General features: G+C 35.8%; 1 protein-coding gene across 1 annotated transcript in view; it reads left to right on the top strand.

Moving 5' to 3' along the window:
- UBQLN1 (ubiquilin 1) overlaps positions 1-13,926 on the top strand; it is a 29,012-nt gene extending 15,086 nt beyond the window's left edge. Inside the window, exons 3-12 of the mRNA XM_026674828.2 lie at positions 799-911; positions 1,944-2,206; positions 3,327-3,485; positions 4,438-4,681; positions 5,455-5,597; positions 8,083-8,166; positions 9,510-9,625; positions 9,769-9,967; positions 10,710-10,889; positions 13,199-13,926. Of these exons, the coding sequence (XP_026530613.1) occupies positions 799-911; positions 1,944-2,206; positions 3,327-3,485; positions 4,438-4,681; positions 5,455-5,597; positions 8,083-8,166; positions 9,510-9,625; positions 9,769-9,967; positions 10,710-10,865 (1,477 nt within the window). The 3' untranslated portion in view covers positions 10,866-10,889; positions 13,199-13,926. The remainder of the gene's footprint in view (positions 1-798; positions 912-1,943; positions 2,207-3,326; positions 3,486-4,437; positions 4,682-5,454; positions 5,598-8,082; positions 8,167-9,509; positions 9,626-9,768; positions 9,968-10,709; positions 10,890-13,198) is intronic.
- The last annotated feature ends 216 nt before the right edge of the window (positions 13,927-14,142 follow it).

Genomic DNA, 14,142 nt, shown 5'->3' with positions numbered 1-14,142 from the left:
ACATGTGAGACCAAAATTTCCATTAAGTAAGAAGGTTAGGTTGCACCAAATTTTACAACCTTTATGCCATGGTTGTTAAGCAAATCACTGTAGTTGTTAAATGAATTACATGATCATTAAACAAATCCAGGTTCCCCCATTGCTTATCAGAACTCAGCTGGGAAGGTCACAGATGATGATCACATGTCCCTGTGATGCTGCAACCTTCATACATGCCGGTTGCCAAGAATCTATATTTTCATATATCCTGAGACAGTGGAAATGCTGCCACAGTTGTAAATGCACAGATCAGTTGTAAGTCACTTTTTTGATTTTTTTGTAACGGTTCATAACCGTAGTAACTTTAAATGGTCCCAAACAAATGATTGCAAGTTAAGGACTACCTGTATACTATGACAAAATATATATGTGATATTTACTCAATTTAAATGCAAAGGACTTGATTTAGACTTGATTGAAAATAGCAAAGTCCATTCTCAGTGCATATGACCATCTTAATTTCCCTTTGTTTGTTTTCTTAACTTTCCTCCTCTTAAAAAAAAGAAAATAAATTGTAATGCACCCTATTTGCATTAGAATGTCTAGATTCTACTGACTCATCAGTTGAGAACTGACATGATGTTACAAAACTCTTTAAATCCAACCATAATTACTTTGAATAAGAGAAAGTTAATCAGATATTTTTATCATGTTGAGCATTATAAATGAAAACTGAACGGCTACTTTCAAACACCTTTCTGTTTCTCATTTTTAATTAAATTTGTTCATGTAGAAATGTTTTTTTTTAATGTTTTATAGATCACATGATAATTCAGCTCAGCAAACAAGTACTTCAGGGAGTACTGCTACCACAACAACATCAACCAATAGTACCTCTACAAATCCAACAAATACCACCCCATTTGGTTTGGGTAAGGCCCTTAGTAAGAGGGATATTTTCTAAATAAGCTCTAATTTGGTATGATCTCTATTGTCCATTGCCAGATATATCTTATTGACTTTCCATATTTACAGTAAATGAACACCCATGAATATAGGAAAATATACTGATGCATATATATGTAGCTAAATGGTAACTAGTCTTACAAGTGTATATGTACTGGGAATTCTTGTGAAATTTGGAAGTACTGGTCCAAAATGTCTCATTATACAGGTTGTACACACAGGGATACTGTATGGGTGTAAAACTGAATTTAAATAGATTAGGGCCAAGAACTATTCAGTGACCATTCAAAGTAACAATAGCATTGAACATGGGGAACTTACAATTGGTCCTCATGGCTGCAGCCACAGCATCAATGCAGTCACATGATTGTGATTCAGGCACTTGGTAACCATCTTGCAATTACAATGTTGCAATGTCACACGATCATGTGATCGCCATTTGGAAACTTCACTGTTGGTTTCCAACAAGCACAGTTATTGGGAATCTGGCTTTTTTATGAGATGGCTTTTATATAGACCATTAAATAAAAAAACATAAATGTTCTCCATTCTACCAGGTTTCTGTTACTTGTGCTATATTTTTATTCTCCTGTAACAAACAATATAATTCGGCTTTTCTAATTTTTAAAGTAAATCATTATTTTTGTTAAGGTAAGAAGAAGCAATTCCTTAAGGGATACCGTACCATTTCGTTATGAGCAAAAGAGGGAGAACCATATAGGCACAAACTGGTTTTCAGGCTAAAAGACAACTACTTTTAACAATGTCGGCAATCTTGCTGAACCACTTACTGTCATCAGACTTCTCTTTTACATGCTTCAGTACAAATGACATTGACATTCCTAAAGTATTGGACACAACTCAAAAAATGGCACAAAACAAAATTGGACAGCTAATAAGAAAACATACTTCCTTTAACTAAAAAAAACCTTATTAATAAAAAGTGATACAGAAACAAACCCTAAACCAATATTTAATATTTTTGTTGTTTCTTGAAGGTGGTCTTGGGGGACTTGCAAGTCTGAGTAGCCTAGGTCTAAGTACCTCAAACTTCTCAGAACTACAAAGTCAAATGCAGCGACAGCTCATGTCCAATCCAGAAATGATGGTTCAGATTATGGAGAATCCCTTCGTTCAAAGCATGCTTTCAAATCCAGACCTAATGCGACAATTAATTATGGCCAATCCTCAAATGCAGCAACTGATACAGAGAAATCCAGAAATCAGTCATATGCTCAATAACCCTGATATTATGCGACAGGTAAGTTAACTGTTGATCATATAATAGGTATTAGATAATGACTTTGTCACCACATACAGTAAATTATAATTAACACATTCAAAATAAGTGAAAGTATGGCTCGTTTAATGAATATATCATTATATTAATTTTGTTGTTGCTTTATATTTATACTGATGAATTCAAAGTTGGTTTATAATGATTCATACCTTGGGTCAGTCTAACTTACTATTGCCAACCATCTGCATTTACACCAAATTTTTCAAAGTTGTTTCAAGCTCTTCTATTGGAGAAGATTTGATGGGAGGTTATTTGGATAACTTTAGAATCTCAAAATACAATCTTAATCACAAAATATTTATATTTTAAGTATGTTCAGATTGAGCACAGTTTAGTTACTTACCATACCTAATCAAAGTATATTTGGTTAAACCTATATATTGTGAATAGCCATTGCATTCCAGTATTGGGATAACCATTGCAATTTTACTATATATCCATACATATATAAAGATACAGTTTGTTTGTTTGTTTATCAAATTTATACAGCACTCATCTCAATTAAGTGGCTCTAGGCAATTTACAAATACAAGCCATGCAGGCATATAAAAGAGACATAGGCAAAAACAAAGTTAAAAAGTTTTTTAAAATGCAGAAGAAGCACCCTCAAATCACCCACAATCCCTCAAATTTGCATGCCATTCTTAGATCCCAATGCCAATTGGCAGAGCCAGATCTTGATGATTTCCAGAAGGCCGGAAGAGTGGCGGCCTGCCTCATTCTAGAGTAGGGATAGGCAAGATACTCCATAGGGCACTGGCAATGGTAGAGATGCTCTCTTCCGAGACCCTACCAATCAAAGTTCCTTAACAGGATTCACAACATATCTCCTCTGCCTGACTTACATCAACCAGATTGAGATGCCATTTATGAGATCAAGTATCAAAAATCTCCTTCTCTGTCAGATGTTTCTTTCTAGAATTTGTCCTTGTTCTTTGTTAACCTCTCCAGCAGTCTCTCACAATGAATCTTAATTACAAAGCTATTCTACCTTCGTAGATTTTGAATAAGCATGAAAGTAGTCTTTGCCTCCTGATATATGTATTTGTTGGTAGAATTGTTCTTTTCTTAACTTTTTTAGACTCTGGAACTTGCTAGAAATCCTGCAATGATGCAAGAAATGATGAGAAATCAGGATCGTGCCTTGAGTAATCTTGAAAGTATACCTGGTGGCTATAATGCTTTGAGACGAATGTACACAGATATACAGGAGCCGATGCTGAATGCAGCACAGGAGCAGGTGAGTAATCCTAGAACTTTAAATAAGCTGAAATTAACTGTCTAACTTAATCCTTCATTTTCATTTTATTTGAAGAGGCGAAAAATGAGCTTTTATCTTGCCTTCTATAATTTTGGTATACATATCCTGCTAAGTTATAGAATGAGGAAATAGCCTACTGCAATGGTGTCATTAGACACAAATTACTTAGCATGTGATGCTTCAATTTTTGAGAAACTTTTTTGCAGAAACCCCTCTAATAGTGCTTAAATAAGAAATGTTTAGCGATGAATATCTAGCTTGTATTTTATTGTATTCCCTTGCTGTTATGATGAATTGTTGAACATAATATGCTACTTAATTAAAAAACCAAAACCCTTGTCTTAAACCCTTTAATGTAATTTATAAAATTATTTGATACTATTTTTCTAAAACATTTTGTTCAAATAAAGATTCTACTTAACATAGAAACTTTTGGGGACAGTAAAAACATAGAAACTTTTGGGGACAATGAAATCCCATGAGATTTGATGATCTTGTAATTTAGTGAACCCTTTAATTAAATAATGTTTATTTAAACTTCAGGGTTCCATGGACATCACCTTGGGTGGGGAATCATAGACATGTTGGCATTTCATGGGCATTATTTTGCTACCTCTCTGGGTAGGAGGTTTTCTGTACACTCTCGTTTGCTTTCCGTATGTATGTATGTATGTATGTATGTATGTATGTATGTATGTAAAAAACATTCCCAGAAGATCTCTAACAAAGCAGAAGATCTTCAGCTCTCATCTGATGAGTTTTAATGCAAAATCTTAAATAACAGTTTTGAATAGGTTGATATGAGTGAGGCCATCCATGGAACAATTGGGTTATTGTGGTTCTGCAAGTTCAGTGGACCATTCTGTTTCCAGAGGAATTGGGGTTTTTTCCCTGCTGGGTAAATCTGTTTCTTTCTTAATTTTTTTTATAGTTTGGGGGCAATCCGTTTGCTTCATTAGTAAGCAATTCATCAGGTGGGGACAGTCAGCCATCTCGCACAGAAAATCGAGATCCTTTACCAAATCCTTGGGCTCCTCAAACAACCACACAGAGCTCTCCAAACAGCAGCAGTAGCAACAGTGGAGATAGTGGAGGAGGCAGTAGTGTTGGAAGCAGCAGCACTGGAAGCACAGGACAGAGCTCAGCAATGCCAAATTTGGGACCTGGGCTAGGAGGTATGTTCGTCTTAAAGCTTACTTGATTTTCTTGAAATAGCAATAGCACTTAGACTACATATATACCGTTTCACAGGGCTTTAACAGCCCTGTCTAAGCAGTTTACAGAGTCAGCATAACGTCCCTAGGTCCTCATTTTACTGATTTTGGAAAGATGGAAGGCTAGTCAACCTTGACCTGGTGAGAATCGAACTGCCAAAGTGCAGGCAGTCTGCAGTCTGTAATATTAACCTTCAATACTGCATTCTAACCACTGCAACACTAGGACATTGCTCAAATTACCTATCCAGAAAGGCATACATGTTAGTCTTGTTCTAAATTCAGTTGAGTGTTAAATGAGTTTGGATTGCAAATGAAATACTAGTTATTTGAGTATTATTAAACAACACGAAATCTCTTATCCCAAAGGTGCTTTTTCAAGAGGCAACTGGACTTTCTGGTTTTTCTTTGAAGACGTTTCACTTCTGATCCAAGAAGTTTCCTTGGAGCTCAAGAAGCTTCTTGGACGAGAAGTTAAATGTCTTCAAAAAAAAACAAAAACCCAGAAAGTCCAGTTGCCTCTTGAAAAAGCACCTTTGGGACAACCAGACCTGGATCACTGAGAATCTCCATAGACATGATATCTCTTTGTTTATTTTGACTGTTGAATTGCATGTTTGTTTGGTCCTGAGTGATGAAAATAATTGCACTGAATAGATAGGTGGTCATCTAAGTCAGAGAGAGAGATGATGTCATGGCACTGTGTTGCTGAAACTTTGTTTTCCCCTTTCAAGCTGGAATGTTCAACACACCTGGCATGCAGAGCTTGTTGCAGCAAATTACAGAAAACCCGCAGTTGATGCAAAACATGTTGTCTGCGCCTTACATGAGAAGCATGATGCAGTCACTGAGCCAGAATCCTGATCTTGCAGCCCAGGTAAGTCCTTGACAAAAACCCATACTGAATTAGAATTCACCTATGGTCTTTCCCACAACTAGTAAAATGTGGACTTCTATTAATCAATAGTATTACATTTCATTTAGACATAAATGAAAAAAAAATAGCACTGTTGCAAAGTTGCCACTTTGTACCTTATCCTCCGCTCCAGATCATATTAATTAAAATACCCCATATTTTCTCTTGAATTCTACAAAAGTTGTAATGACTATTTTGATTTCATTGTTTCCAGCCACAATCATTTCTGATCTGTTTTTAAATTGTTTTTATTTATATTTGATCTTTCAAAGATCTTTCAAGACATCGAGTGAAATTCAAAAGTACATTTGCTACTATCTCCTCGGGTGCCAAGTGCTTCCTTTTAGCTGTACTTGTTGTTTTGTAAATACTGCTTTATTAAATATTGTAACAATATAATATTTGCTAATCAAATTTTGAGCTGCCTGAATTAAATCTCTGAGAAGTCAAGAAGCCTAATGGTTAGTGCTGGTACTTTTGTGACTTTTGTAGGCCCTTTATAGCAGCAGTTGCCAACCAGTGGGCCATGGCCCACCGGTGGGCCGTGAGAAAATTTTGGTGGGCTGCAGAGAAATCTAACCCCCAGAGCAATTAATCCAAAAGCAATTAACCCAGGCTGTGCAGAAACAGAAGGCTGCGCCACCCACATGGCCTGTGGGAAGCCTCCCCGCCCACTCACTCCTTACCCGGCAAACTTGCCTGCTAATTTGCTATTTTTTTCCTACCATCATCTGTTCTGCTGTGCCGGGAGATTTAGATTAGCTAGGAAGCAGGAAATGGTTGGATTTCTTGCTTTCTAGCTAGTCTTTAGATCTTCGGCTCTGCTTTTAAGCACAGCCGAACCTACCTTAGGACTGAAGGTTGTATTCAGTGCAGACTCACGACAAGCAAATTTGAGAGACTGAGCTAGCCGATGGCAGATAGATAGATCACTGAATGATTCTGTGAGCAATTCAATCTGCCTGATTTTGGGTAAAAGTTGCTCTTTTTTATGAAAAATTCAATATTTATATAAATATTTATAATATTTACATACAAGCCATGCCCAGCCAGTCACATGACCACCAAGCCACACCCACAAATTAGGCCACACCCACAACCAATTAGTGGTCCCTGGGATTTAAAATTATGAGTTTGGTGGTCCCTGAGGTCCAAAGGTTGGCTACCCCTGCTTTATAGAATGTGTTTTCAAGAACTAAGGAATAAGGCACATGGAAGAGGGTCTAATTTAGAGAATGCTAGGAATCCCCTTTTTTCTTAGGCAGGGTATATTTTATCAATTTGCCTTGTATGCACTTACTAGTAATGGACTATGCAGACTTTTACCATTGGGGTAAAAATGAGCTGTTTTCTTAACACATTTATCAATAGGATAAAAACTAAAAATTTGAAGGGGTGACATCAAAGGAGGCTTAAACAAATTGACTGGCAAAAGGATGTTCAAGTGGAAAAATCAGATGGAGATGAATAAACATTTGCTCAGTGAAGAGGATAAAAAGAAATGGAGCTAATTAATAGTTTGAGGGACACAGTGGTGAATGATGAAAGGAAGTGTGGTAGTTTGAAAGATGAGACAGTAAGTAGGCATAATAATCTGTGGAATCAAGTGGGTAGGGATGAATTAAGTATGAATATAGAAGCTTTATTCCTGCCAGTTGCTTGAATCTTTCATTCTACTGAGCTGTGATTTATTTTAATTATTGTTTGAACAACAGGTTCGTATAGAATACTGACCAATTAACCCTAGTTTACAAACTACACACTGGATTGCAATTCATATTGCCATGATAAACTCAGCTATTGTCTATAATATGTATAAATATTGCTTTGCTTAACAATAGTCCTTGATTTATGACTATAATTAAGTCCGGAATTATAGTTGTAAGTTGTGCTGATCATTAAGTGAGTGACACATGACTGTGCCTTATTTTACATCCCATTTTCCGGTGGTCGTTAAGTGGATCACTGCAGTTATTAAGCAGACACCATGGCCGTTAAGTAAATCCATTGTCTACAGTGGGCCTTTTCACAGGAAATCAGAAGTTAATATTGGTTTCCAGTAAAAACCCTAAGTTGCAATCACATGACCTCAGGATACTGCAAATAGCTATAAATGCCAATTCCCAAGTTCCCAAAATGTAATCATGTGACCATGGGGTGGGGCGTAGTAACTTCAAATCTGGGTCATAAGTAGCCATGGGGAGGGGCATCATAATTTCAAACAGTCACTAAGCAATTGATCATAGACCAAGGACTACCTGTATGTGTCTGTACCTCTTGCCTTGCCAGGTAAGGGGAGAGTTCAATATACATGAAAGATTGTATGGCTTCAGCATATGTTTGTTAAGTGGAGATTTACCTGAGGATTGGGTTTTGTTTTGTTTTATTTTATTTTTTTTATTTTTTTAATGTTTTATGATGATAAAATGTCTGTTTATCCCTATAGATGATGCTGAACAACCCTTTGTTTGCTGGGAATCCACAGCTTCAAGAACAAATGAGACAACAAATTCCAACTTTCCTTCAACAAGTATGTCAAAAGAAGAGTTTAACATTGCACACAATAATCATATTAAAAATGTTATTCTGTTTAGATGAAACTTTTCACAGATCATTGATCTACAATCTGATCATCTCTGGCATTTAAGAAAAGGGGCAATTCATCCTTTTGAACTTTCCTGTTGTATAGGAATAGGTGTCTTATGTATTCTTACAAGCTGTTCCTTTGTGAGTCCTTTAGAAAGCGATCTGCACCGCTGAAAATTCTTGTAAATAAGTTTTCAGTAGTTTCAGCCACAAAATGCATGAAAACTGTAATGTAAGTCCAATGGGAGGCTTACTTATAGCTTTAAAAAGTCTTTCCCTAAAGCTAAGAAAGTAATTACCTCTTCTTTAAATCATTGCTAGATCCAATGTTGTCCTCAAGCTCCTAGAAGGTTTCTCATTTTTGAAGAATTGTATTGTAGTTTAGTGATACAATTTGCATGATGAAATATTTCTTTCTCCTTATGCATATTGCAAAACATGCATAAGTTCTTAAAATTGCATTTAAAACTTATTTAGAAAGTAAAAAGGAAGTACAGACAGTCTCCAAGTTAAGAATGGCCAATTTATGGACAATCTGTACTTATAAACAGTCTTCCTTTTATTAAAAGTGGCAAACACCAATGTCTTTCTTTCGGCTGACAAGCCGCTGAAGCCTCGTGTTTTTAATATACAGCTTGTTTTCAGAAGTTAATAAAAACATTGTGCAGTTTCAGCAGTTTATCTATTCGAGGAAGGAAAATGGCACCTGCCATTTTTAATAATAGGCAGTATGTAACTATCAGTTCCAACTTATGTACAAATTCAACTTAAATACAAGAGTTAGGAATGGCACTTGTTCTTAACCTGGGGATTGCTTGTATGCTGTCCTTTTGAAAGCACTGACCATAGTTTGAGCAATATAGCTGTTCCCTTACATACCAGAGCTTTCAACCAGCCCAAGATGGATCTTCTCCCTGGGAAGCCTTGAAGCCTTGCAGATGATCTTGATTATTGTCTGCTCTTTGGCCCTTCGTTCTGCTGCAGTTATTGGCTCTGCTTTTTGTGGAGCTGTCTTTGCTCTGCCATTTCTTCCCTGGAAGTCTACACCATGTATTTCTCTTTTTTCTCCTCCCTTCACGGCATGAGATAAATAACATTTGCTTGCATTTTTGAAAGCTCAATTCTTCATTAAGATTTTGAGCTTGAAGAACTGGAGTAATTATAGAATAGCTTTGCCACCTCCTATTTCTTCCTCAGAAAGAAAATGAAAAGGTTGTCTGCTTATTTACAGTTTTGAAGGGAGACATTCTCAATCATTATGAAATGAACATTTCTTCATTCTCATAGATGCAGAACCCTGATACTTTATCTGCAATGTCAAATCCTAGAGCAATGCAGGCCTTGCTACAGATTCAGCAAGGTTTACAAACTCTAGCAACAGAAGCTCCAGGCCTTATACCTGGGTAAGTTTGGGCAAAAATTTTATTTGTACAATTTGTGATTTTTCCCTGTACATTTTCAGGCCCTCTTGGCTTCATGCATTTCTACGTATGATTCTTAGTGTTCACTGTATAAGTAATTTGTTTCCATGTTTCTTTTCATGCAGATTTAATACTGGTATAGCTGGACTAGGAAATTCTGGTTTAGGAAGTGCTGGATTAGGGAATACTGCTATTCCTACCGGAACAACAGTGCCCACTTCAGTTGTAAATGAAAATACAAACCCAGCTTCAGGAACTGGTGAAACTGGACACCAACAGTTTGTTCAGCAGATGTTACAGGCCCTTGCTGGAGCAAATGCTCAGGTAAAAGAGTTGACCAGCCTCTGATTTAGGGGGGAATTAGAGAAGCAGAGATCTTAGCCAATAGAAACTGTTGGTATAAATGGTTCAAAGTTATGGTGGTGCAACTTTGATTCCCAAGTCATTGAGGTGCATGCAGGCCCATTGCTCCAGATTTGGTTTAAATGTTCAACCAAGCTGAATATATATGTATTCAGAGAGTTTAAATATTTTCCAAAGTAATATTTATCTTTGGATGAGGTGGCTGGCTTTACCTCCTAGTCACCAAAACACAGTAATAGTTGCATTTTTATATTCCAGCAGTAATTTATCCATTATTGCTTTAGCATGTTCATGCTATCCAATATAACTTGTAAATTATTTTACCTAACTTGGAGTAAGCTCCCTTATGATATGTTTAAAAAACCCCACATAATTAGGGCATACGCATCAGGCCCGAGGGATAATCTGGCAGATTATTTTTTTTAATCATCTCTAAGACACTGCATGTTCTTTATGAGCTTTTTGTGGGATTTCTTATTATCCCATTTCTTATTATGTTCTCAGGATAGAAATCATTTGAATCTTTAAGATTTTACTTCTGTATTACTGTATTCTGCTTCACATCATTACAGTGTTTTGGGAAATAACAGGATATTTGATTACAAAAGAGTGATTGAAATTCATTTTTTGATTCATTTATTTTCAAACTGCATTGAATGGAAAAGTATCAAAATATTAAAAGTTTTTATTTATTTCTGTTTAGCAACTACAAAATCCTGAAGTCAGATTTCAGCAGCAACTGGAGCAACTCAGCGCAATGGGCTTCTTGAATCGTGAAGCCAACTTACAAGCTTTAATAGCAACAGGAGGTGACATCAATGCAGCCATTGAAAGGCTATTGGGTTCCCAGCCATCATAGCAACGTTTCTGAAACTTGACAAATGTAATTTATTTTTGATAACAGCTCTTAAATCTTTAAAATTACCAGCTTTATTTCATTCTGACTCTTGGGAATTGTCCTGTTCTAATTAAGCCCAGTCTGATGCATTTAAGGTGGAGTGCAGTAGTTTTCTTCAAACAGTGGGAATCAATGCTTTTCACTTGGTTGTTGCATGCATCAAACACTTCTTCATTTTGCATTTATTGTGATTTTTTTAAAAAAGGAAATCCGTTTCCACAGTTGAGTGACCAGGTTTTATCTGACCTCCAACTGTCCAATTTAGTTGCTTCTTTAAACATTAGCCTTTGATAGTAATTTATGTAGAATACAAATTAAAGAGGAAACTAATTGAAGCTATGATTTGTGGGGTACATATTGCTTATTGTGACTTGGCATGTCTCTCTTACTAGCAAAATGCTGCAAGATTTATACCATTTGATTTAGCTATTATTCTTGCTCTTTTATCTCTACAAAGTATATACATTTGGAAAAAGGTTTTTTTTTCCCAAGCAGATTTTTTTCATTGCAATAATATAAAATATCTCAGAGCCCAGAATAAATGAAATGTGCAAGGCATCTCCAATGTAATAGAATTTTACAGCATCTTTAGCAAGCATCTCTTGATAAAAGTGCTTTGGCAGAGTCTTTTAAAATACTGAGGTTGCTGATCTGATCTTGATAAATGTACAGAATTATATTGTAACATTGTCTCAATATTCACAAGGATTGATTGTAATTACCTTCATCTTTGTGCAGATTGGAGGACCACATTTGATCTGAGACTGCCTTTGGCTAAAGCTTCTCAACTTTATCCCCTTGAGATTCTAACTTGCATTATGATTTGTAATTTTCACTGACCCTGTCATGTGATACTATTAATTACTTTTAACCACCATGTAAAAATACTGTATATCTTTTGGGTTTTTATTGGTAGTTATTTCTCTTGTGCACAGGTAATAAATAAATTAAACTTCTTTGTGAGCAACAATTTAAAGTCATTTTATCTTGATAAAGAAATTCAGACTACAGTATTAAAGCTGAGACCATCTTAATTCAGCTTCCTTCTTTCCCAGTCCAAGTAATTTGCATTTAAGATGCTCTTTCTGGAAGTGGAGTATTATCTGAAACAATATTGCAATAGAAGCTTCTTTCACAGATTTGAACATTTTACATGGTCTCAAATCAGTTTATCTGGATTTTTGCTGGATTTGTAATGTTAACTAAATTATATTTTAATAGATTTATCATTACATTGAGTTTTAACTATTACTGTGATAAACACCAATCATTTGTTTTCCCTTCATGCCACATTAAAGATTAGGATAGTACAATTTGGGAGATCATATTTAGTCCTGAGGTCTCAAGCTGCATTCTTTGCTCTAAACATTCCTGGGTCCAGTAATAGATTTCCTAGCTGACCTTTCATAAGAATTGAGCTGGAAGATGCTGGCAGTATGAAAACCAAAACTACTGCTTTAGAATCAAATTGTTTGTCCATCTAGCCCTCCCTGGCTGTATCTCTTTTTTCAGATCAACTATTAATCTTTTCTTTAAAACATGGTATGAGAATTAAAGTATGGAACCCTGTCCTGGAAATAAATTTCTAAACTTATTGTTGTGCTCAGGACTTGAAGGAAAGAACCATTCTACTTCACTGTCTTAGAGATACCCTTGACTGCCAGGGGAAGCCCCCTGTTACACAGAGACTGTTAGAGGTTACATCAACTATGTGGTTTTTGTTGTTGTAGTTTGGTTTAGAGGGGAAAAGGAGGATTTTGTCTTTACACTATTTTTGTAGATCTTGAACTCTTAATATAAAAGATAAACGAAAAGTTAAAAAAGGCTAAAACAGAATGATTGACCTTAACATATCTTCTTCAGTTGTATATTTTTTCATTGGCTGATGTCTCCACTCTAATTTTTAATAACACCACAATTGTAATTTATTTAATGAAATACTCATACTTCCTAATACAGATAACTACCACAACACTTTCCATATATTCTTTCAGTGATCAATGTAAATGATATTCATACCCGTCTGTCTGTCTGTCTGTCTGTCTGTCTGTCTATCTATCTATCTATCTATCTATCTATCTATCTATCTATCTATCTATCTATCTATCCCAATTGTTTGGACTATTGGTTTGGAATTTGTAGGTTTCATTGATTTACAGTTAATCTGTGGAGTCAGTGCTGAGAAACATTATGTCAGATGTTACTCAAATGGAAAGCTGTGGGGGGGTCACAGGTCTCCCTTTCTGAATTTTGCTCAAAACATTAAACTTGTTTAATGCTTGCTATACTTTCAGATATGAAGAACTTGTCGGATGGCATAATAAAATATATCATGGAAATGCGTGATAATTTTAAGCATATTCAGAATGTTTCTAATCTTCAAACAACATGCCCGCATTGAGATACATCAAGTAATGTTTTGCTAATAATTCCACCACAAGAGGGCACACTTTATGTAAGTCTCTAAGTCTGCAATGCTTTGAACATAACTTCGGTAGCTATCTTTGAAAGAGTTGAACAATCTCAATGTTCTACAGTAACAGAAAGGCAACATTTCACTTCAAAGCTGTAGCTTTATGACTACAAGTTGTAATTTGTAGTCTACCTATCCTGTGAATAATTTGTGATTCTCCATCTACCCTGTGATATAATCTTTGTAACAATTATTACAGCTGACAATATCTGGAACAAAGGGTTAGGGGGGGGAAAGTCATTTCCTCCCAATAGCAGGCCACCCGTGGAATTAAGACCAAAACTTTCTGGTTCTGGTTTACTGGATTTATGTGAACAACAAACCATAATTGTTGACTTGGCTCAGTTAACATAGTGTTGCCTTTTCCCTTTTAGCTATTTCCACATAACCTGTTTCCTTTTTTCAAAGCAACATATCGTAACTGGTATTTCCAGTCTCTTTATCTTCTGTTACTCTAATTAAAAATCACAGCCATGACACTCTTGCTATGGGCCATTATTTTGAGCAACACACTTTCTGTTGGAGGTAATAAAGCACAAATTCACCATGTATTAAATTGTGAAGTTTTGACTTGCAGTATATTTTTCTGGGTGGGCTAACATTGTAGTAAGCAAGCAAAGAATAAGACAAAAGTGTCTCAAGTTACTTTGTTTTGGCAGATATGCCAAAATTTTTCAATCATGATGAAGTGGGTTCCAGTGTGTGGATCATAATTAATTTATATATCATAATATAACGGTGGTGAAATGCCAATAATTTTAGAAA

This window comes from Notechis scutatus, chromosome 2 (assembly GCF_049901735.1).
Source record: "Notechis scutatus isolate UNSWTSFEM ecotype Mainland chromosome 2, rNotScu1.2, whole genome shotgun sequence".
NCBI lineage: Eukaryota > Metazoa > Chordata > Lepidosauria > Squamata > Elapidae > Notechis > Notechis scutatus.
Note: the sequence above shows the minus strand (reverse complement) of the source record. Positions and strands in the feature narration are given on the sequence as shown.